The 21,471-nt window shown below is 40.5% G+C and overlaps 3 protein-coding genes and 1 long non-coding RNA gene across 25 annotated transcripts; 1 reads left to right on the forward strand and 3 right to left on the reverse strand.

The window, feature by feature from the left end:
- Positions 1-1,098: 1,098 nt before the first annotated feature.
- Positions 1,099-9,122, reverse strand: LOC119009252 (NACHT, LRR and PYD domains-containing protein 3-like). Of its 4 annotated transcripts, none has more exons than XM_037080305.1 (10): positions 9,020-9,122; positions 8,733-8,915; positions 8,426-8,563; positions 8,301-8,339; positions 5,704-7,492; positions 5,092-5,253; positions 4,828-5,001; positions 4,544-4,711; positions 4,004-4,050; positions 1,099-3,915 (listed from the first exon to the last, which is right to left on the reverse strand). In XM_037080305.1, the coding sequence occupies exons 2-10, from the start codon at positions 8,830-8,832 to the stop codon at positions 3,395-3,397; spliced, it is 3,138 nt and encodes a 1,045-aa protein (XP_036936200.1). In that variant the 5' UTR covers positions 8,833-8,915; positions 9,020-9,122; the 3' UTR covers positions 1,099-3,394. The 4 variants fall into 4 exon arrangements, with proteins under 4 accessions (XP_036936200.1, XP_036936201.1, XP_036936202.1 ...); XM_037080306.1 differs by having other exon boundaries at positions 8,432-8,563; positions 9,016-9,116; XM_037080307.1 differs by having other exon boundaries at positions 4,544-4,696; positions 9,016-9,116.
- Positions 9,123-10,629: 1,507 nt separating this feature from the next.
- Positions 10,630-15,916, reverse strand: LOC119009253 (serine-aspartate repeat-containing protein F-like). 13 transcript variants are annotated; one of them, XM_037080322.1, is made up of 9 exons: positions 15,740-15,916; positions 14,465-14,765; positions 13,880-14,226; positions 13,405-13,488; positions 13,085-13,306; positions 12,978-13,003; positions 12,444-12,562; positions 12,135-12,352; positions 10,630-11,864 (listed from the first exon to the last, which is right to left on the reverse strand). In XM_037080322.1, exons 2-9 carry the CDS (start codon positions 14,730-14,732, stop codon positions 10,983-10,985), a joined length of 2,166 nt encoding a protein of 721 aa, XP_036936217.1. In that variant the 5' UTR covers positions 14,733-14,765; positions 15,740-15,916; the 3' UTR covers positions 10,630-10,982. The 13 variants fall into 13 exon arrangements, with proteins under 13 accessions (XP_036936217.1, XP_036936209.1, XP_036936214.1 ...); XM_037080314.1 differs by having other exon boundaries at positions 10,630-12,020; XM_037080319.1 differs by having other exon boundaries at positions 12,081-12,352.
- On the forward strand, positions 12,244-13,738 carry LOC119009254. 2 transcript variants are annotated; one of them, XR_005071672.1, is made up of 3 exons: positions 12,244-12,380; positions 12,476-12,592; positions 13,606-13,738. It is a non-coding gene; the product is annotated as an uncharacterized LOC119009254 (long non-coding RNA). The 2 variants fall into 2 exon arrangements; XR_005071671.1 differs by having other exon boundaries at positions 12,247-12,380; positions 12,480-12,592.
- Positions 15,917-16,052: 136 nt separating the features above from the next.
- On the reverse strand, positions 16,053-21,467 carry LOC119010165. 6 transcript variants are annotated; one of them, XR_005071924.1, is made up of 12 exons: positions 21,371-21,467; positions 21,079-21,261; positions 20,495-20,822; positions 19,664-19,721; positions 19,193-19,496; positions 18,675-18,940; positions 18,332-18,454; positions 18,171-18,254; positions 17,856-18,074; positions 17,746-17,777; positions 17,192-17,310; positions 16,053-17,032 (listed from the first exon to the last, which is right to left on the reverse strand). XR_005071924.1 is itself a non-coding variant. In XM_037082093.1 (11 exons), exons 5-11 carry the CDS (start codon positions 19,461-19,463, stop codon positions 17,013-17,015), a joined length of 1,011 nt encoding a protein of 336 aa, XP_036937988.1. In that variant the 5' UTR covers positions 19,464-19,496; positions 19,664-19,721; positions 20,495-20,822; positions 21,079-21,261; positions 21,371-21,446; the 3' UTR covers positions 16,053-17,012. The 6 variants fall into 6 exon arrangements, 2 of the variants coding, with proteins under 2 accessions (XP_036937988.1, XP_036937989.1); XR_005071925.1 differs by having other exon boundaries at positions 18,332-18,421; positions 21,371-21,460; XR_005071923.1 differs by having other exon boundaries at positions 18,171-18,421.
- Between the last annotated feature and the right edge of the window lie 4 nt (positions 21,468-21,471).

Consider the following 21,471-nt stretch of genomic DNA (forward strand, 5'->3'; position numbering starts at 1 on the left):
TCATCCATGATATGTGTGTGTTTATGTGTCTTTGTGTGTCTGTGTGTGAGATCTGAGAGGATTAATCACCCACTGCCCAGTTCTTATTTCCCGGTGTGTCTCCAGGTGTGAGCACCTGAATTTAAGCCTGGATTCAAAGCTCAAACTTTATTTTATTTTTTTCAAACCTACAGCGTCAAAGAAGTACCGGTAACTCAGATTTCTGAGAGAAAGAAGAAAGTCGGCGCTCTGAGAAAAAAAAGGCCTAAAAAAATTCAGAACCTCTCCCAAAAACGTTCAGTGGCTTTAATCCTCGTCCGTTGGGTTTAGTGTCCAACTGACAAGCAAACCGAAAATAAACCTGCGTGCGTCAGCTGACATGACCCACATTTGTTTTAAATCCCCTCCAGTTGAGTTTTTCCTTATTGATGCAGACACGTGACTCAGACGTTTGATCGCTGATAAACCAGATGCTTCTGTTTTCGAGAGGATGATTTCATTAGTCTAGAGAGTCTATGCAGCAAAGAGAGAAAAGGATAAACTACAGAACAAAATAATTCAAGGGCAGGTGTGAACTGTTGATCACAGTGATGGGGAAACTCCTTCCTTGTGATTCTGTCAGGTCGTGACGTGTGAGTGCTGCAGACTTTATATTAATCCAGAGGGTTTGATGTCCACGAATTGTACAAAAACCAGAAGCAATTTTCCAGCAGACAGAAGTGAGCGGATAAATGTACATCAGTTAAAGTTTGCAGACTTTTGAGTTGTCTCCGCACTGATGGTGTTCAGTGTGTAAATAAAAAATATATAATCTGTACAGAATTAATAGAAAATAACAGTTTTAAAGATCTGCCTGAACAGCTGCGGTTTGTTGATGGTTGGTTTCTCTGTCGCGAATAGCCGAAAATATAAAATCACGGCTTTTGCTGAAGAGAGGAAGACGCCTCGACTGGCTTTTTGATATGTTTGTGTGTGTGTGTGAGAGAGAGAGGTGTGAGTGTGTGTGTGTGTGTCTGTGTGTGTGTGTGTGTCTGTGTGTGTGTGAAAGTGAGGTCGGTCCTGGTGAATTTCTCCAGAGGAACAGAGGGATCAGCCAACACACACACACACGTGCACACACACTACCCATGGGATTAAATTCAGTCTTCTTCATTTATCACTTTCTGTTCCTTTTTTTAACGATGTGACTTTGTGTTTGTTTGGTGTGTGTGCAGCCCTCTGTTCCGTCTTTACGTTCACTGACTTTGATTGGCCCACCGTCTTGACTGTAATCTTAATTTCTGTTCTCTTTTTTCTTTGATTTTTTTTTTTTTTCATTGCCTCTTGGGACTGCTAATAAAATGATTGTTGAAAGTGAAATTCCACATTGTGCTTCTCTGGATTTTTTTTTTTTGATTTTTTGATCATTTTTTTCTTTGGCTTTAATGCAAACTGCAATTTTAATGTTATCAAAATACTTTATATTTATGTTGCTTCAGAACCTGATTGGTATCTGGTTATACTGTGAAAACTTTATGACCCCCACCGAGGAGTTTGTGTCCATTTGTTGGTTTGTGACCACGATTACACAAAAACTAGTCAACAGATTTCCACAAAACTTGGCTGGTGGAAGGTTCTCGGTCCAGAATAGAACCCTTTAACTTTTGTTTCAGATCCGGTGAAAGGAATTGTTTGCTATTTCTTTATCTTCTATGACTTTTTGGTCAGTTTCTCAGAGAATAATGCGTAGATCTTGATTTTAAAAAATGGTATAATAAGGTGGCTGGTGTCTATGAGTGAGTACAATTTGATGCAGATCCAGATAAAAGTCCTGATTTATTGAATTTAAATATGTTTTGATATTAGATTGAATCAGGGCATTGGCAGAGGTTTGCACTCTACTGAGAGCCATTCAAGTTATCATAATAAAATGTTTTTCATGTTCTAACAAGATATTTCCATATTAGTACAACATTACAAACTTGTGCTATAAAAAGAAGCCTTAGTTTATAACAACACTATCTATCATGTGAAACCTTTTATGTTCATGAAACGTTTCACATGATATAAAGAATATTTTTGTATCAAATGTTTCTTGTTTAAAGCTGTTAAGTTTGTATGTTGTAATAATGTTAAAGGGTTAGCATGAACATATCCTGTAGAAATAATAACTATTTCACATTATACTGTGATGCTGATCTGTTATTTTGGCATGGCAGTGACACACTTTACCATATGTTGTCATACATGTGAGGTCTTTACCACCATATACACAGTTTCTCCTTTTTTCTTTTTTTTTGTTCTTTTTTTTAATTCCAAGACTTCCACTTCCTCTTAGCATCCAGCCATATACACACATTTAGTTTCATAATCTGAGGTTTGAGGTTTGTGCTCTCAATTTGTACTTCCATCAGAGAGCACTGACGAGTTTATTAACTTTTATTTTGCTGTAAAATGCCCAATACACGAGCAACATAAAGAAGAATGAATATGTATGATAATGAAAAAAATTGTTGAGGAGTAAATAAAAGAATAAATATTTACATCAAATGATTTCCCTAAAGTGTTTCTTACCTTGGTGCTAGGAGAAGTTAGAGCCTGGATACAATCATTGCATATTTATTCTTTAATTTATTCCATCTTATTCTTTTACAGGATGTATTTTTACTGCACCTACATGACTCCGTACTCATGATCATAATTTTTTTTAAAACAAATGTACCAGATTCCAGCCATGATAGCAGCCAATAGAAATTTGAAATGGTAACATGCTGATGGTTACCATCTTCGTTTGATGTGTTAGCATGCTAACAAGTCGCTTAAATTAAACACAAAGGTTGTGATTGATTAGCAAAAGATTTATTCCCAAGTAGGTTTTCATATATAGATACAGCAAGACAAAAGACAAACACAAATACTGCAAAAATAGAATATAAAAAAATGTATTTACAATAAAAACATGTCAGACACTTTGTTTAAAAAAGAAGCTCACCAATGGGACTGGTATTATTTTTGCAGGTATGATTTCATAAACCACCACCAAGTAATGGACAAAATAAAAATGTGACCTTTCAAAGTTCAACTTCTGTCGAAAGTTAGTTGATTATTAGAGTCATTAGTCATTCATCCTCTGAGAACCATGAATGCATGAACAACATTTCAGCGCAATTTATCAAATATTTGTTGAGATATTTCCGTCTGGACCGAACGACTGACTGACCAAAGGACATTTGCTTCCCTGAAGCCACACTGCTGATGTGAGGTTTGGGGTCCAGTTTGGGGGCAGAGGTCTAAGGGAATCTGCCCAAAATACACAAGTTATTTAGTTTTCTGGCTCAGGAGCAGAAGAAAAAAGAAACACTACAATATGTTACATGTCCTCTGTGTTGTGTTGGACAGGGAGAATATGAAGCTGTTCGGTGTGTCCAGGTTTCACCTAACACAAGTACACTGTGGAGTCCACCCAGCCCAGCCTGAACCCTGGGTAGACGGGCTCGGTGAAGGTGGCGTGGAATGAGTGGAGGAGCGTCAGTTCCCCACCGGAGACCTGGAAGAAGGACAGTTTCCCTGCTGGCCAGTCCAGAAAGACTCCCACCCTGTTGGAGACGAGCTGGATGGCTACAGCCGTCTCCATGCCTCGGTGCCAGGTCCTGTAGCCACTGCTGTTGCAGTTCAGTCCCCAGGAAGATTCGTTTTTGCCCAGCCAGCTGTCGTGACCCTCTCCCTTCCTGGACATCCTTCTGTAGGCGACTCCTATGAAAGCTCTCCCACTCCACTCTGTCTCCCAGTAGCAGCGCCCAGTCAGTCCCTCTGTGCACAACACCTGTCTCCAGAATTCAAACCTCTCTGGGTGGTCAGGGTATGGCTGCTCGGTCCAGCGCGTCGCCTTCCTGTTTCCCTCGGACAGAGAAAGGTCTCTGTGTGCAGTGTTCGGATCCAGGGTGAGTTTTTTGGTGTCTAAAGAAGCAGATAGAGAGTGTCAGTCAGTATCTTACTCACCGTTGTCTCGTGAAAACAAAGACGACCAAAGTTACTGGTTACTCACATTTCTTCGGACCTGGTTGAATCCTGGACTCACCACACTCTTCCACTCTACAACACCACAGAAGACCACAGTTTGTGTCATTAGCATTAAGAATTGGCAACCTCTTGAGTTCATACTCCAAACAATAGGGGGCAGTGTAGCACCAAAGTGCTAACTGTGGCTGCTGTTAGCTAGTTAGCAGAGGTAACAATGGGGTCAGCTCCCGGGTGCCAGGAGCTAAAAACTGAGGACAGACTAAAGTCACCTTGAGGTACAAAGTGGTACTTCAAGACAGGCTATGGCTAGCTGATTAGCATGTCACATAGACATTTGGATTCTTTCACAGTATTTAAAAATCACTTTCTATGATATAATAACTTTAAAAATATATGACCCTTGAATTAAAGCCCTTTGATTGACATTTAACAGCTGAAATCTGAACTTTACAGAGTTTGGTGACACTCAAATATCCTTTTGACATTTCTCTACCACAGTGTCTTCTTACTTTTATATCTGTTGTTGGCTAATTTTGGTTTAGTTCTTATTTAACACCACCACTACCTGAGTTCCTCCACGCTGCACCGTGGGTCGTCTCGCAGAGCTGACAGCAGCTGCAGGCCCGAGTGTCCCGGGTGGTTGTAGCTCAGGTCGAGCTCTCTCAGACCGGATGAGTTCAAAGCAGCCGCCAGGAAAATGCAGCTTTCTTCTGTCAGTCTGCACAGAGACAAACTTCACAACAGACAGCCCGGACATGTCATCCAGCTGATCTCCACGCATTGGCACTGTACTGTATTCTGCTGTTAAATAATTCAATCAGGCATGGAATTTCACTCTAAGGCACTCACATGAGTATTTCCAGTTTACAGTGAGGACTCCCCAGACCGCCACAGAGCTTTCCGACTCCCACGTCCAGCAAGTCGTTGTCAGAGAGGTCCAACACTTTCAGGCAGCAGGAGGCTGAGCTGATAACTTTGGCCAGGACGCCGGAGCTGGGCTCGGTTAGGCTGCAGCTCCTCAGTCTTAACAAACAGAAACATAAAGACATAAACCACTTGCTTGGCATCTGAAAATAAAAACATCTGTCTGACATAAACGCGTCAGATATTAACCTGAGTGTCTCCAGTTTGCTGCTCCTCAGTCCACCAGAGAGCCTCTTTATTCCCTCATCTGTCAGGTTGTTGTTGCCCAGGTCCAGCTCTCTCAGCTGGGATAAGCTGATGCCATTCGCCAGGTTTGCACAGCAGGTCACAGTGAGGTTACAAGCATTGACACTGCAGGAGGAGAGACGGTATAAAAAAGGTGAATAATGTAATGAAGAAATGTCCCCTTATGTTTAGACATATTTTCCTCTATTGATAATCTGTTCGTTTGCATGTTATGTTATCATGCACTCACTGATTGACATATAACAGGATTTAGATCAAGACAAAGCATCAATACTTGAGTTGAGTTGACATTTGCAGTAACAGCTTCAAAAGCTAGTTGCTAACTTATATAAATGAAACATATATAAATGGGTTTGTCATCGCAAAACACTCTGGAAATGTCATGACTTCCCCAGCCGACACTACTGAACACCCATTTAGATTGTTTTTCAGCTTGTAGTACCTCTTCGAATTTCCTTGATTTCCCCATACCAGAAACAATCTGAGCATGGAAGCTGACCGCCTTTAACATCACTGCCAAAAAATAAACTTTTCATCGATTAAGAATGCACTTACTTTGCTGCTTGGGCAGTTTTCATGACAGGCAGCAGCCTCAGGAGTCCTTCCTCTGAGCGGGTGTAGCTGCTGAGCTCAAACACACTAAGCTCCTCCTCTGATGTCAGCAGAACAAAGACCAGTGTGGCCCACTGGGCAGCTGAAAGTTTGGCTCTGTTCAGATGATCCGGTCTCAGGTAGTTCTGAATCTCGTCCACAAGAGAGCGGTCGTTCAGCTCATTCAGACAGTGAAAGAGATTGAGGCACCTGTCTGGAGATGGATTTGCCCTGATCTTGTCCTTTAAGTGTTTAATGATCTCTGTTCTTGTCTTTTGGTTTGGTTTGTTGCTGGTCATCAGACGTTTCAACAGAGTCTGATTGGACTCCAGAGACAGGCCCAAAAGGAAGCGCAGGAAGATGTCAAAATGTCCATTTTTGCACCGCAAAGCCTTCTCCACAGCTTCCTTGTAGAGGATGAGCTCTGATGCAGGCCTGAATGGGAAACGTCTCGAAGAGGATGACTTCTTGATCAAGACGTTGAAGTTGTCGTTGTGAAATCTGAGGTAGACATACAACGCAGCAAAGAATTCCTGGATGCTCAGATGCACGAAGCAGAACATCTTCTCCTTGCCGAGTGTCAGCTCCTCACTGAAGATCTCTGTGTAGACTCCTGAGAACATGGACGCCTCCATGACGTCTATACCATTCTGGTTGAGGTCGCTCTCATAGAAGATCAAGTGGCCCTTCTCGAGCTCTTTGAAGGCCAGTTCCCCCAGTGACATGATGTTATTTCTCAAGTAGTCGATTTTTGACCCTCTTCTTCCCAGAGGCCTCTTCTCCATGTCGTCCGCATACAAGGACAAGAAGTGGATGTACATCTGAGTGAGATTCCTTGGCATGTCTTTACCGTCATTCGTTTCCAGCTTCTTCTCAAGAACACTCGCCGCCATCCAACAGAAGACTGGAATGTGGCACATGATGTGAAGACTCCTGCAGGATTTCACATGTTTAATTACCCTGTCTGCTAAGCTCTTGTCACTGATTTTCTTCCTGAAGTACTCGTCTTTCTGGGGGTTGTTGAACCCTCGCACCTCTGTCACCAGATCAATGTGCTCCAGAGGGATCTGACTTGAAGCCACCGGGCGAGAAGTGATCCAAACAAGAGCCCAAGGAAGCAGCTTTCCCCTGATGAGGTTGGTCAGGAGCACATCAACCTTGGTTTCCTGTGTCACATCTGACATTAATTCATTTTCGTGGAAGTCCAGAGACAGACGGCTCTCATCCAGACCATCCAGAATGAAGAGCATTTTGTTTTTACCATTAACGAAGATTCCTGTGTTTTTCGTTTGAGGAAAGATTTCACTGAGAAGATCCACCAGACTGAGAGTTTTCTCTTTCATCAGATTGAGATCTCGGAAAGAGAGCGGAAACACAAAGTCCAGGTTGGTGTTTTCTTTCCCCTCAGCCCAGTCTAGAGTGAATTTCTTGACGGATACAGTTTTCCCGATGCCAGCGACTCCCCGTGTGATCACAGTTCTTACGCGGTTCTCTCGTCCTGGTTGAGGAACAAAGAGGTGATTGCAGTGGATTGATTTCTCCTGGGCCACATGTATCCTGGATGCTGTCTCAATCTGTCTCACTTCATGCTCCTGGTTGACTTCACCGCTCCCTCCCTCAGTGACGTACAGCTCAGTATAGATCTTATTGAGGGATACCTTGTCTGTTTTTGCCACCATCCCCTCAAAAAAGTGACTGTAATCCCTCCTCAGAGCAGCTTTCAGTTCCTGTTGACATTCTGCAACCCTGTCACCTGCGTGACAAAATGCAATGATTGGTTATTTAGGTTTCATTTCTTGCTTTTAAGAATTTCTGTCAACAATTCCAAAATTAGGTTAATAAGGTGTGATCTATAAAATATGACCAGAATTTGAGGGTAGCTCCGAAACACAGGAAGCCACATTTCACATAAATAACTGCTGCTCTTTGCAAGCTTTACTTGACTCTAGATAGCTACTGTTTGCTAATTAGCGCATGGTTCAGTTAGTGGCCCTGGAGATTGTCTAGACCAGGACTTCGGATGACAGAGGGAATCACTGCAGGCAACGTAGCTCAGCTCAGCTCAGCTGGATTTGGCAGCCTGACATGAGAGTGAACTCAACTGGACACCAAAAGGGGGCTGAACACAGCCTCCAAGACCGACTGAGATCATTTTGATATCAGAGGATACAGTATGGAGGCGATTTACAACAGCTCTGAACAAGACCATGACCTGAAAGGTTTTCGAGGGGTCCAAGAGTTTTAAGTTTATGTCGGGTTTTAATAAAGTATGTTTTACGAAGAGTTAACGAGGTAGTTATGCTTGCTATAAATGTTTGAAAATAGAGGCAAGCACTCTTCATTTCTTGACATTTTGTGAGTTTACTATGCTAACAGCTGGCGGGTTTGGCTCAGGGGTAGAGCCGGCACCTTGTTATTGGAAGGTAATAATCAACACTGTTTGTTTCTTCACACTCTGTTGCTAAAGTTAGCTGATATTTTGAAAGTTTTAAACTAAAATTCTGGCCATATCATCTATATTGCCCTTTTAAGTGATGATGATAGTGATGGTAAGTACTCACGTTGGGGTTGCAGCGTGTCTGCAGTGTCACAGTTCGACTCTGCCAAAAAAATTGAAGTGAATAATCAACACTCAATGCTGCCCAAACCTCAGTTTCAGTTATGACCACATCTGACATATTTCTACCTTGACCTGTTGAGATGCTGATGTTTAGGTTGCCGACGTTACAACCAATGATGTTTGGAGCGACCACATTGCTGCCACCCTGAGCGATGTAGCTGGGATGGAAATGATGAACCAGTGCTTCAAAAGAGGAAACAGACTCTGAGGGAAACCACAAAACTCAATTTCAGCACTTTCTTAAAAAAAACAACTTAAGTGAATCATCACTGGAGCAAAAATAATATTAATGTTAGATTAACACTTAGATTATCAGTGTGTTAATTGTTATTCCTTGCCATGGTAAGTTTTTATTCTGATTAGACATCCTTACCTCGGGTGACCTCGTCTGTTTTGTCAGAAACACTCTTTTGCTCCATAGTTTCATCATCGGCTCCGTCGCAGCCTGCATGACTTAGATTGATACTCCTCATAAATGGTCTTTGTTTGGTCTTTGGACATGAGATGAACACTTTCCTTTGCAGTTGCAGACACTTACTTTCAGCAGATCAAATATCTGGTCATGGAAGCAACAGTAAAATACAGCAAAACAATTCATTCAGATACATAATGATTGAATTCAGTGAGGGTTAATATCAGGAAAGCTAAATGCTTACCTACTTTAACAACGACTGCGATTTCCTTCTGACTTACACATCAACAGCAAACTGCACACGAGCAGATTTGTACTTTCACAGAAGCAGCAGAATCTCGTTTCCTTTTTTGCAGACAGTGAAGAAAACAGGAAGCTGGTGGGGTTTTTGTCTGCACGGCTTCACATTAAATAAAGTCTCACTGAATAAACCACAACTCTTGAAACAGTTTCATTTATGAGAAAATGAACTCCAGTTAAAAAAAACTGCAAAAACATGCTTTGATGAGCTTTATTGGATAGTTTTACACAGATCTTGTTAAAATGTGGTATCATGTGAAAGCAAGATATTAGGATTTGATAACAAAAGACAAAAATACCCTGAAACCCAAAAAGATTTTGAGAATGATTATTTTTTTGTAAATGTCTCTTCATTTAGAATATTTAGGCACAGTGATTCTTTGAGCTAAATACTAACAGCAGCATGCAAACATGATCACAATTATACATTGATCGTGTACATAAAATAAACTGGCATCAAATGTAACAGTGTTCCAGGACTTTAAAAAAGTCAGTTTTGATATCCTTACATCACATCCATGACTAAAATCATGAAACATCGGAAAATGGTGATGAACGGATAAACTGAGATTCCTCACATAAAATATTTTCTTCAGGTCGTTAAAAACGACTAAGTGTCAAAAGTCATGCTTGCAGCCCAGTCAGGCTTGATTTAGACACAGTGGTGCTTTGAGCTAAGTGCTAAATGTAACAGTGCAAACAAAGCAGTACAATGATGTGTGTTTTCTCATGTAACCCCACCTGTTCCTCGTCCCCTTATTAGTGTGTCTGTATTAAGTCTTTGTTCTCCCTGCACTCCTTGACAGTTCGTTGTGTGATGTACCCAGTGATGTTCCCTGTGTATCCTCCAGTGTCTCCTGTCTCCCATGTGGTATGTTCATTATTTTGACTTCTGTTTTTTCTCTGTTGATTTGTACTTTGCTTTTGTTGATACTTTGCTTTTGTCCCTTCTGACTAGTCTTTGTGTCTAGCTCCCTTTGTTTTTGTCAGGTTGGGGTAAAAAGGGAAAAACTATGGAAAGGGAGGTGGACCCAAATGCAGTTAATGGACGCAAGATAAGGAGAACAAAAGGCGAGCTTTATTTAAAGATGTTACAAAAATCCAAAAGCAGACAAAAGGTCAAAAGGCAAAGTAGCAAACAAAACCAACAAGACAAAGTAGCAAAATAAAACAGTTCAACAAAGTGCAAAAGAAAAAGGCAAAGTACAAATCAAACATGGAAAACTCAAAACCAAAAACATACCAAACGGGACAGGAGCATGGAACAGGAGACAGACAACAGGGAACACCAGACAGAATACAATGACCAGACAAAGAGTGAAGGGAAACACAGAGACTAAATACACAGACACTAACGACATGACGAGGCACAGGTGAGGAGAGAGGAGGAAGGAAGCCAGGTGAGATAATGAGGGGGAGGAGCACAGAGGAACAGACCAGGAGGGAACAAGACAACAGACAGAGGGAGCCAGAGGGAAGAACATAGGAGAAACTTAAAGGACACATGAGGGCATGGAAATCAAACACATGACACACAAGACATGGAAAAAACAAAACATAACACAAGACATGATACAATGAAGTAAATCATAAACAAGAAACCAAAAACCAGACACAAAGGACAACACAAACAGGAGTCGTGACAGTTTTTTTTGCTTTTTGTAAAATGAAGCTCACCTTTTGTTTCCCCCTATCCTGCCTCCTGTTTAATTGTCTACATCTGGGTCCTCAATTATAACCTCAAATGTAAAACCACTCATCCTCATCCGACAAATAGTTATAGTGAGAGCAACATCACTGATCCTCATCTACAGCTGACACATAGTCATAGTAAGAGCGACGTGACTGATCCTCATCTACAGCTGACACATAGTCATAGTAAGAGCGACATGACTGATCCTCATCCTCATCCTACACATAGTCATAGTAAGAGCGACGTGACTGATCCTCATCTACAGCTGACACATAGTCATAGTAAGAGCGACGTGACTGATCCTCATCTACAGCTGACACATAGTCATAGTAAGAGCGACGTGACTGATCCTCATCTACAGCTGACACATAGTCATAGTGAGAGTGACGTGACTGATCCTCATCCTCATCTACAGCTGACACATAGTCATAGTGAGAGCGACGTGACTGATCCTCATCTACAGCTGACACATAGTCATAGTGAGAGTGACGTGACTGATCCTCATCCTCATCCTCATCCTCATCCTCATCCGACAAATAGTCATAGTAAGAGCGACGTGACTGATCCTCATCTACAGCTGACACATAGTCATAGTGAGAGTGACGTGACTGATCCTCATCCTCATCCTCATCCTCATCCGACAAATAGTCATAGTAAGAGCGACGTGACTGATCCTCATCTACAGCTGACACATAGTCATAGTGAGAGTGACGTGACTGATCCTCATCCTCATCTACAGCTGACACATAGTCATAGTGAGAGTGACGTGACTGATCCTCATCCTCATCCTCATCCTCATCCGACAAATAGTCATAGTAAGAGCGACGTGACTGATCCTCATCTACAGCTGACACATAGTCATAGTGAGAGTGACGTGACTGATCCTCACCTACAGCTGACACATAGTCATAGTGAGAGTGACGTGACTGATCCTCATCCTCATCCTCATCCTCATCCGACAAATAGTCATAGTAAGAGCGACGTGACTGATCCTCATCTACAGCTGACACATAGTCATAGTGAGAGTGACGTGACTGATCCTCATCCTCATCTACAGCTGACACATAGTCATAGTGAGAGTGACGTGACTGATCCTCATCCTCATCCTCATCCTCATCCGACAAATAGTCATAGTAAGAGCGACGTGACTGATCCTCATCTACAGCTGACACATAGTCATAGTGAGAGTGACGTGACTGATCCTCATCTACAGCTGACACATAGTCATAGTGAGAGTGACGTGACTGATCCTCATCCTCATCCTCATCCTCATCCGACAAATAGTCATAGTGAGAGCGACGTGACTGATCCTCATCTACAGCTGACACATAGTCATGGTGAGAGTGACGTGACTGATCCTCATCCTCATCTACAGCTGACACATAGTCATGGTGAGAGTGACGTGACTGATCATCATCCTCATCTATAGTGAACATGTTGTCATAGTGGAAGCGACGTGACTGATCCTCATCCTCATCTGTAGTGAGCCCAATTCTAAGACACAGGTTTCCAGGACACAGCTGCCATGTATAATTCACCTTGGGAGAGGGACTTGAAGATGCAGTTTTGGGGTCCACATCCACAGAGACTACAAATCACACAGAAACACATTACTGGTGAGTTTAATGACCAGAGGTTAATTCTGAATTACTACAAAGCTTATGGGCCTCAAAACTTACTCTTTTTTATGTTGTTCCACATCTTCTCCAAGACAGTGAGCGGAAGGTTTTCCACATGCTTGGACACATTTATCTGTGCTTGTGAATTTATCAGTCCATTCAACATATCCGTCTCCATTCTGGATCAAATTCAAGAATCAATTTTACAGGTTTGTCTTTTTAAAAAGTCTCCACTAAAACTCACATAATATGTATACTTTAAAAGACTTATTGAAAAGTGCTCATTGATAATTGCTGTGCAGCGAAAAGGTTCATTGATCCCTGAACCATTTGTGTTATTTGAAGTCGACTCATAAAGCTGCAGGATTCAGTTGAAACATTGTCTCCCTCAGACAGAAAGAACTGAGTATCTCAGCATTTTGTTAACAAGTGATAGGAAGTGGGGCGTCAGGTGGCCTGAAGAAGGATCTTCATGGCCAGTATGGACAGCAGCTCTTTCAGTGTCATGTTGACATGCAGGAACTGTTTCATGACAGAACAAAATGACATTTTTTTCTTATCAAAAGTCAAGAAAACAAAATTAATCATACACACCTTAGCATTTCAGCAGTCCCAGACGTCTGCAAAGAAGACAAGAAATGCGTTATTATTCCCCAGATTGCTTTTCATGAATTAGATCTGTCATATGATCTGATATTTACCCATTTGATACTTTTGTCGGCTGCAAGATTTTCAATTTCTCCCATAGTGTGAGAGAGCAAGTGTGTGTTTTTGATCTTCTCATGCATCAAATGCATCATTCGAATCTTCAGTCTTGCTTCTTTAATTAATGCAGCTTGTCTGGTGTTTTCCTCTTCGTCAAGGGAGGCACGAAGCATGTTGAAGATTTCCATAATCTTATTCTCTGTGTTGAAGCTCTGAGTCTGTGGGTCACAGCAGAAACTGGTCATCATCTTAATTTCTTAATTAATTTAAGATGTGACTCATCAAAGTAAAAATACACGTAGAAGTGCTGACAAACCTTAATGTGCTCGACTGATGAATCACACAATTGTTTGACATTTTTTAAAGCTTCCTGCTTCTCTCTGATGTTCTCGGGTGGAGTCTGAAATTAAAATCACACTTAAATTAATAAAGCAATTTGAACTAATATCGCTTCACAATCCAGCTGTCTCTTACTTTAGAGTGACATTGTTTGTTTCTTTCTTGTTTCTCATGTAAGATAATGGCTGCTGTTCACCACTGTGCTGCCTGCAGCTAAAGAAATAAAGAACATGTACCATCGTCCTGCTGTCATCGAAAACAGACAATCCCACAATGTTCTGTTAATAAATGCAGAATTACAACAACTTTAATGCTGATTGATACAACTGTCAAACCTGTGACCCATCATCAGTAAACACTGGCCTGATGGTAAACGTAATTCATTTACACAGTGAAATATTTTTTATCATAACACAACATACAACAAGTCATTTAGATAAGTAAAACCTCACCTGAAATGACTCTGTGTGGTTTCTGTGTCCTCCTGGTGGCTCACCTTGACTTCTCCCTCCGTACTTTTCACACAAACTCTTCAGACTAAAATTAATCGGAGGGTCACCTTCAGGTATTAACTGCTTACAAAGTGAGCATTCCCTAACGCTATTCTTCTCCCAGTATTCATGAACGCAGCTCTGACAGAAACTGTGGCCACATTGCAGCACCACAGGATCAGTGAAAAGACTTAAGCAAGTTGAACATGAGAGATCTGTGGGGAAGGTGGGATCTTCTCTTGGTTTCTCTCTTGCAGAGGAGGTCTCTGGCTCTTCTTCTCTCTGTTCCAAGCTTTGGTCCATTTTGGCTGTAAATCAAATACATATGTTAAGTAATAATACTGCTATAATGAAGTCACAGGTTCCTCAGTGAGAATTATTACATTTGTTACACTCTGCTGTAAATACTGCAATTGTCTTTCTGCTCCCACATGAGACTCAGCTGTAGTTTAGGAGTGTTACACTTAATCACATAGAGCTTAACATTTGTTTCCATATCTTTGTGCATAAAAATATGTAAAAACTTAACATTCTGAGATATTTTACCTTGAACTAGCTTTGAGGCAAGGTCATTAAGTTTCATCCGCAAGAAAGTATCCACTGTCCACTCCACAGCACCATCTTCCCCAAAAGCCTCCACCAGTTTATTCACAGTTTCCACTCTGGTTGCTTTCTCCAGCTTGGACTTTGGGATGGGTCGGGATCCATCTGTCTGAATCTGGACCAAGTACCACTGAAATTCCTTCAGCCTTTCTTCAGTCAGATCATCCAGGTATTCTTTCAGCAATTTGGGGGCTGGCACAGGTGTGGTCATTTTTAGTCTTCAGCAGGTTCGCAGGATGTCAAACTATCAATTGGAAGTTAAAATAGGAATCAATTCATCATCTTCAACTCAATTCAGAACATTTTATTTGTCCCCAGGGAAGAATTGAAGAAAGATAAATTCATTGTTAAACAGCCCATGTTGCCAATGAAAATCTATCAACGTGACTCAGACAGAAATGTTCAAAAAACAAAACAATGCAAATTTCTGTGGGATCCGTCATTTAAAGCACCAGTATAATACATGACTTCCTTATAGTGGTCCAGTTTCTACATGCAGCAGCTCTGCCTCTTGAACACGTAGAGGAAACAAAGTCCATCATGTGCATGATGGACTTTGTTTCCTCCACGTGTCTGTTTTACTGACTTCATGTCCAATGCAGCTGAAGCCTCGTGTCAGCGAGCGTTTTGAATATATTTTTGCACGTAACGAGGAGATTCTGTCTTCCATCACTTGGAAGTGGTGGAGACCAAGTACAATGGTAATAGTTTTTGGATTTGATATAATTTCTCATAAGCCTCTACAACTATTTTGATATCATTTGTAAGTGGGTCACCAGTTCATCCATTGCAGGCAAAGAGGGATCAACACTGTAGTACCAAGTACAACTGAAGACAAAACACTAGGCTTCTGCTAAATTTGTATAGCCAGAGCTGTGTAGTCTAGTAAATTGTCACGTTATTAACTTAATTTTCCTCTCATAATGCACTAGATTGCCTTTAACTTTAAAAAGTGCAAAAGTTTCTTCCGGGGCACAATGGCCCTCGCTAGAGGGTCCAAAGTCTGACAGGAAACACTGATACACTGACTCCACACCGGGTATGTGGATTTTGTCTTTGTTAATAACATCTCGACTAAATCTAAGGTCAACAAATAATTTACAAAATGAATAATGAGTATGAGATTTCACAGCATTTTCTTGGGGAGAAACCCCCCAAACCTCTGTCCCACTTTCACTTTGAACCTTAAACAAAGCATCATTATCTCTTGCTGCTCACCTGTGTTCTTGAGGCTGAATCCCAGACATCTGAAGACTCAAAAACTTTCTACTAGAGAAAGGACAATGGAACACTGTCCAAAGTGGTATTCATAAGCCTTAAGCATCCGCTCACCGTCCAATATTAGCCATGACTTCCTGGTTTCACACCAACCCAGGTAAGTGACTAGACAGTGAATGACGTGTTCAATGTCATTTCCTACGTATGCGACACACCCCGTCATCTCACCCAGGGATAACGGGAAGCTGCTGTTTTTTTTTCATTTATGAGAAAATGAACTCCATTTTCAAAACAAAACAAAAAACACTGCAACAACATGCTTTGATGAGCTTTATTGGTAAATTATACACTGATCTTGGTCAAATGTGACATCATGTGAAAGCAAGATATTAGGATTTGATAACAAAAGACAAAAATACCTCAAAATCCCAAAGAGATTTTGAGAAAACTGTCTCCTCATTTAGAATATTTAGGCACAGTGGTTCTTTGAGCTAAATACTGATAAAAGCGTGCAAACATAATAACAATTATACATTGATCTTGTATATAAAATGAACTGACATCAAATGTAACAGTTCTACAGTACTTCTATTAAGTCAGTATTGATGCAAGATGTCAGTTTATCACAACGGCGACTAAATCATGAAACATTGGAAAATGGTGATGAACAGATAAATTGACATTCCTCATATAAAATATTTACTTCAGGTCATTAAAAAAAAAAAACAGCATAATGTACTCAGTTTCACCTGAGTGTATCACAACAACAATAATGGCTTAAGAAGTTTAAAGCATGTAACTACATAAATATAGTACAGTGATGTGACATAAGATAAGTTTTGCCCTTTACCCCTCATGTCCAAAGTGCCTTTTTGTCAGGATGTATTCTATTGTTTGGTTGTTTATATTTGGTAGTTCTGTTCAATACTTTTGTTGAATTGTAGGAAACAACACCAGCTGTTTTGATAGTTTGAAGAACAGAATAACATCCTTTGCAATCAAATGTGTTTTTCTATAGTTTTACCAGTCTTTCAGTGGTAGAAAGCCCTGCTCAACCTCATCGTCAGTGTCAGTGTCATCACCGAAATTCAAGACAGGAAATTGAGTAAATGTCTCCTCGTGGGTCAGGATGGATGTGTAATTATCAGGATCATGAAAGGACACTTTCCCATTTTCATAGTCTCGTTCTACTCTCCTCCTTTTGGGACTTTTCTGTAGATTCTGCTGATGGCTGGTTCTGCGCTCTGGGTTTCAAGAACACGGCTGCTGTGTATCACTGAACGTCACTTCCGTCTGATGGTCAGAGACACAAAAACACAGAGACATGAATAAACAGTTTTGGGGTCGACAACCACAGAGGCTACAAATCAAACACAAAGCGCTTCACTGGTGATTTTAATGACACGATGTAAAATCTGAATCAATTCAAAACTTTTGGGCCTCAAAACTTACTCTTTTTATGTTGTTTCACATCTTCTCCAAGACTGCGAGCGGAAGGTTTTCCACTGGCTTCGACACATGTAGCTGGCGTTGCGAAAATTGTCCAACCAATCCCCACAGCCAAAAGTACGCTGGATAAAATTCAAAACAATAATTAACAGGTTTGTCTTTTTAAAAAGTCTCCCCCTAAAACTTTACTCACACACAAAATGTACCTTGAAAGTGCTCATCGATAATTTCTGTGCAGAGAGAAGGTTCACTGACTGCTAAACCATTTGTGTTATGTGAAATCGACTCATAAAGCCGCAGGATGAGCAGGATTCAGTTGAAAAATTGTCTCCCTCAGACAGAAAGAATTGTGTATCTCAGTGTTTTGTTCACAAGTGACAGGAAATGTGGCATCATGTGGCCTGAAGAAGGATCTTCATGGCCAGTATGGACAGCAGAATGGATTACAGCGACTGATAACTCTTTCAGTTTACATGCTGACATGCAGGAACTGTTTCATGACAGAACAAAATCTGAATTTTATCAAAAGGCAAGAAAACATCATTAATCATACATACCTTATTATGAAAACCGTACAGACCTGCAAAGTCTGTAGAAACGAGAAATGCATCATTATTCCTCAGATTACTTTTCATGAATTAAACCTGTCATGTGATCTGATATTTACCCCTGTGATTCTTTTGTTGACCCGGAACCTTCGATTGGCTTTACTGTCAGAGAGCAAGAATATGTCTTCAGTCGTGTCAGCGATCAAATTTGTCCTACGGATCTTCTGTCTTGTTTGTTTTCTTAATGCAGCTCGTCTGTTCTTTTCCTCTTCGTTGAGAAAGTCATGAAGCCTCTTGAAGTCGTTCATAATCTGCTTCTCTTCGAAGTCGCTCTGAGTCTGTGGGTCACAGCAGAAACTGGTCATCCTCTTCATTTCTTAATTCATTTAAGATGTGACTCGAAGTACAAAATATACGTAGAAGTGCTGACAAACCAAAATCTGCTCAATCGATGAATCACGCCATTGTTTGACATCTTTTAAAGCTTCCTGCTTCTCTCTGAAGGTACTGGGCGCAGACTGAAATTAAAATCACTTCATCAGAATTAATAAAGCAATTTGAACTAATATCGCTTCACAATCCAACTGGCTCTTACTTTAGTGTGACATTGTTTTAGTTTCTTTCTTGTTTCTCATGTCATTTCTTGTAAGATAATGGCTGCTTTTCACCACTGTGCTGCCTGCAGCTAAAGAAATAAAGAACATGTACCATCGTCCTGCTGTCATCGACAACAGACGATCCCACAATGTTCTGTTAATAAATGCAGAATTACAACAACTTGTCAAACCTATGACCCATAATCAGTAAACACTGGCAAACATTGATGGTGAACCTTATGCACAGTATATATACACACACAGTGAAATATTTTTTCATCATAATACAACATTCAACAATGGAGTTGAACAAAGTCGGTTAAATAACTCAAACAACCTCACCATAAATATATCTGTGTCGTTTACATAATCATATCCAAACAGAGGGTCGACTTCATGTTTTAACTGCTCAGAAAGTGAGCGTTCCCCAAGGATGTGGCTCTTCAAGACTTTGTGAATGAGCCGACTGTGTCCACACTGCTGCACCATATGTTTATCAAAAAAACAACAGAGATTCTCTGGGAAGATGGGATCAACTTTTCTTGGTTTCTCTCCTGCAGAGGTCTCTGGCTTATCTGCTTTCTGTTCCAGGCTTTTGTCCATTTTGGCTGTAAATCAAATACATACGTTAAGTAATAATACTGCTGTAATGAAGTCACAGGTTCCTCAGTGGGAATCACAATATTTGTTACTGTACTGTAAATACTCAAATTGCTTTTCTGCTTCCACATGAGGCTCAGCTTCAGCTTGTCATAACACAATAAAAGCTGAAGTATACTAATGTACAAAACATTTGTTTCCTCGATGTATTTTTTGTCCATAAAAAATATGTAAAGAATTAACACACCAAGACATTTTACCTTGAACTAGCTTTGAGGCAAGGTCATTACACTTCATCTCATATAAAGTATCTACTGTCCTCTCCACAGCACCATCTTCCCCAAAAGCCTCCACCAGTTTATCCACAGTTGCCTCTCTTGTAGAATTCTTTGGCAGCTTGGACTCCGGGATGTGTCGGGATCCATCTATCTCAATCTGCCACAAGTGCCAATGAAATTCCCTCAGCCTTTCATCATTCAAATCATCCAGGTATTCTTTCAGCAACTTTCGGGTTGGCACAGGTGTGGGCATTTTTAATCTTCAGCAGGTTCGCAGGATGTCAAACTATCAATAGGAAATTAAAATCAGAATTATTTTATCATCTTAAACTCAATTCAGAACATTTTATTTGTTTTTAAAGAGAGGCACATTCATTGTTAAACAGCCCATGTTGCCAATGGAAATCTATCAATGTGTTCACAGACGAGACAATGTTTTGTAAGTTTACTCACCTGATGACACTCTCGCTGATGTTATAGCGACAGGCGATCAAATGAAACACACAGGTACCTGGAACACAGTTGGAATCATTTTGGATAATGTAAGTACAAAATGTTAAATTCTACATATTTAACACAGGTCTATTCTAGAGGAAATTTGGATATTGTGTCATTTTCTTTTCAAATACAAGTTTTATATACTGCTGAATTAAAAGCATCACAATTCATATAATACATTTTTGGGAGTCATTGTTGTTTTTTCATAGTTATGTCAAGACAAAACCATGCAGGATACAACATCCATTTCAATAAAAGGTCAGTATTTCATTGAGCTTTTACTGTTCATGTTTCATTCCACTTCACTCAGTCTTCTCCTCCATCTGCCGTTTACTTTTACCATTAACTCCATAAAACAAAACAGTGCAAATGATTTGTCATTGGTGTGGGATCTGTCATTTAAATCACCAGTACAGTACATAACTTCCTCATAGGGCTGCAGCTCTTAATCCTGAACACATGGTGGAAGCAAAGTCCATCATGTGGAGAGAGAGAGAGAGAGAGAGAGAGAGAGAGAGAGAGAGAGAGAGAGAGAGAGAGAGAGAGAGAGAGAGAGAGAGTTAGCTGTCAGTCGTTTCCCTAACTGGACATGACGGACCGAAAGAGTTGACTTTATTCACGACATTTCGACATTAATCTCAACATTTCTTAAAGTCCACGATGTCCTCATTCCTATTGCTCTGCCGTAGCAGAGCTGAACCTAACCTACGAGTGCAACAGAGCGACTGGCGAACAAATATTAGCTAGCTAGTGCTAAAACAATAATGAGCATCTCTTCCTGCTCACCTTTATTCTCGTGGCTGCGCTCCAAACATCTCGGAACTCGAACATTTCCCACTTTGTACAAGGAAAAGGACAATGGAAGAGCATCCTTTCCTTCTTTTAAACTAGTTAGCTAAGTCCGTCGAACTTCATCTTCTAACTTTTTCGTGTTGTTGTTTCTTCTTTGTCGTCGTCGTCGTCTTCTTCTTCTTCTACTTCTTCTTCTTCTTCTTCTTCTTCTTCTTTTTCTTCTTCTTCTTCTTCTTCTTCTTCGCAAAGCTGCATACCGCCACCTACTGTGTGCAGCCTCAGGGCTTCATGTACCTCAGGTTTCATTCTACATGTAAATGATCTATAATAAAAGTATATTAGTACAGTTTATATTTACATACGCACATAAATATATATTAAACCTTTATCTTTCTAGTCTGCACACGGTCTTCTTCATCTTTTTTTCTGTAAATACTTCTGTCTTTGTCTCTTATTTATATCTATTACTTGTTTATAATGGGTATATCTATATTTTTTCTATTTAAATTTAAGTTGGGTTTTTTTTTTTTTTCATTTTACTTCTTATTTAAAATGTATTTCTGATTAGACATCCTTACCTCGGGTGACCTCGTCTGTTTCGCCAGAAACACTCTTTTGCTCCATAGTTTCATCATCGGCTCCTTCGCAGCCTGCATGACTTAGATCGATACTCCTCATAAATGGTCTTTGTTTGGCCCTTGGACATGAGATGAACACTTTCCTTTGCAGTTGCAGACACTTACTTCCAGCAGATCAAATATCTGGTCATGGGAACAACATTTAAATAAAGCAAAACAATTCATTCAGATACATAATGACTGTACTCAGTGAGGGCTAATATTGGAATAGCTAAAGGAAATGCTTACCTACTTTTACAACAACTGCGATTTCCATCTGATTTACACATCAACAGCAAACTGAACATGAGCAGATTTGTACTTTCACAGAAAAAGCAACAGTGTCTCATTTCC

Source organism: Acanthopagrus latus, chromosome 20, assembly GCF_904848185.1.
Source record: "Acanthopagrus latus isolate v.2019 chromosome 20, fAcaLat1.1, whole genome shotgun sequence".
Lineage (NCBI taxonomy): Eukaryota > Metazoa > Chordata > Actinopteri > Spariformes > Sparidae > Acanthopagrus > Acanthopagrus latus.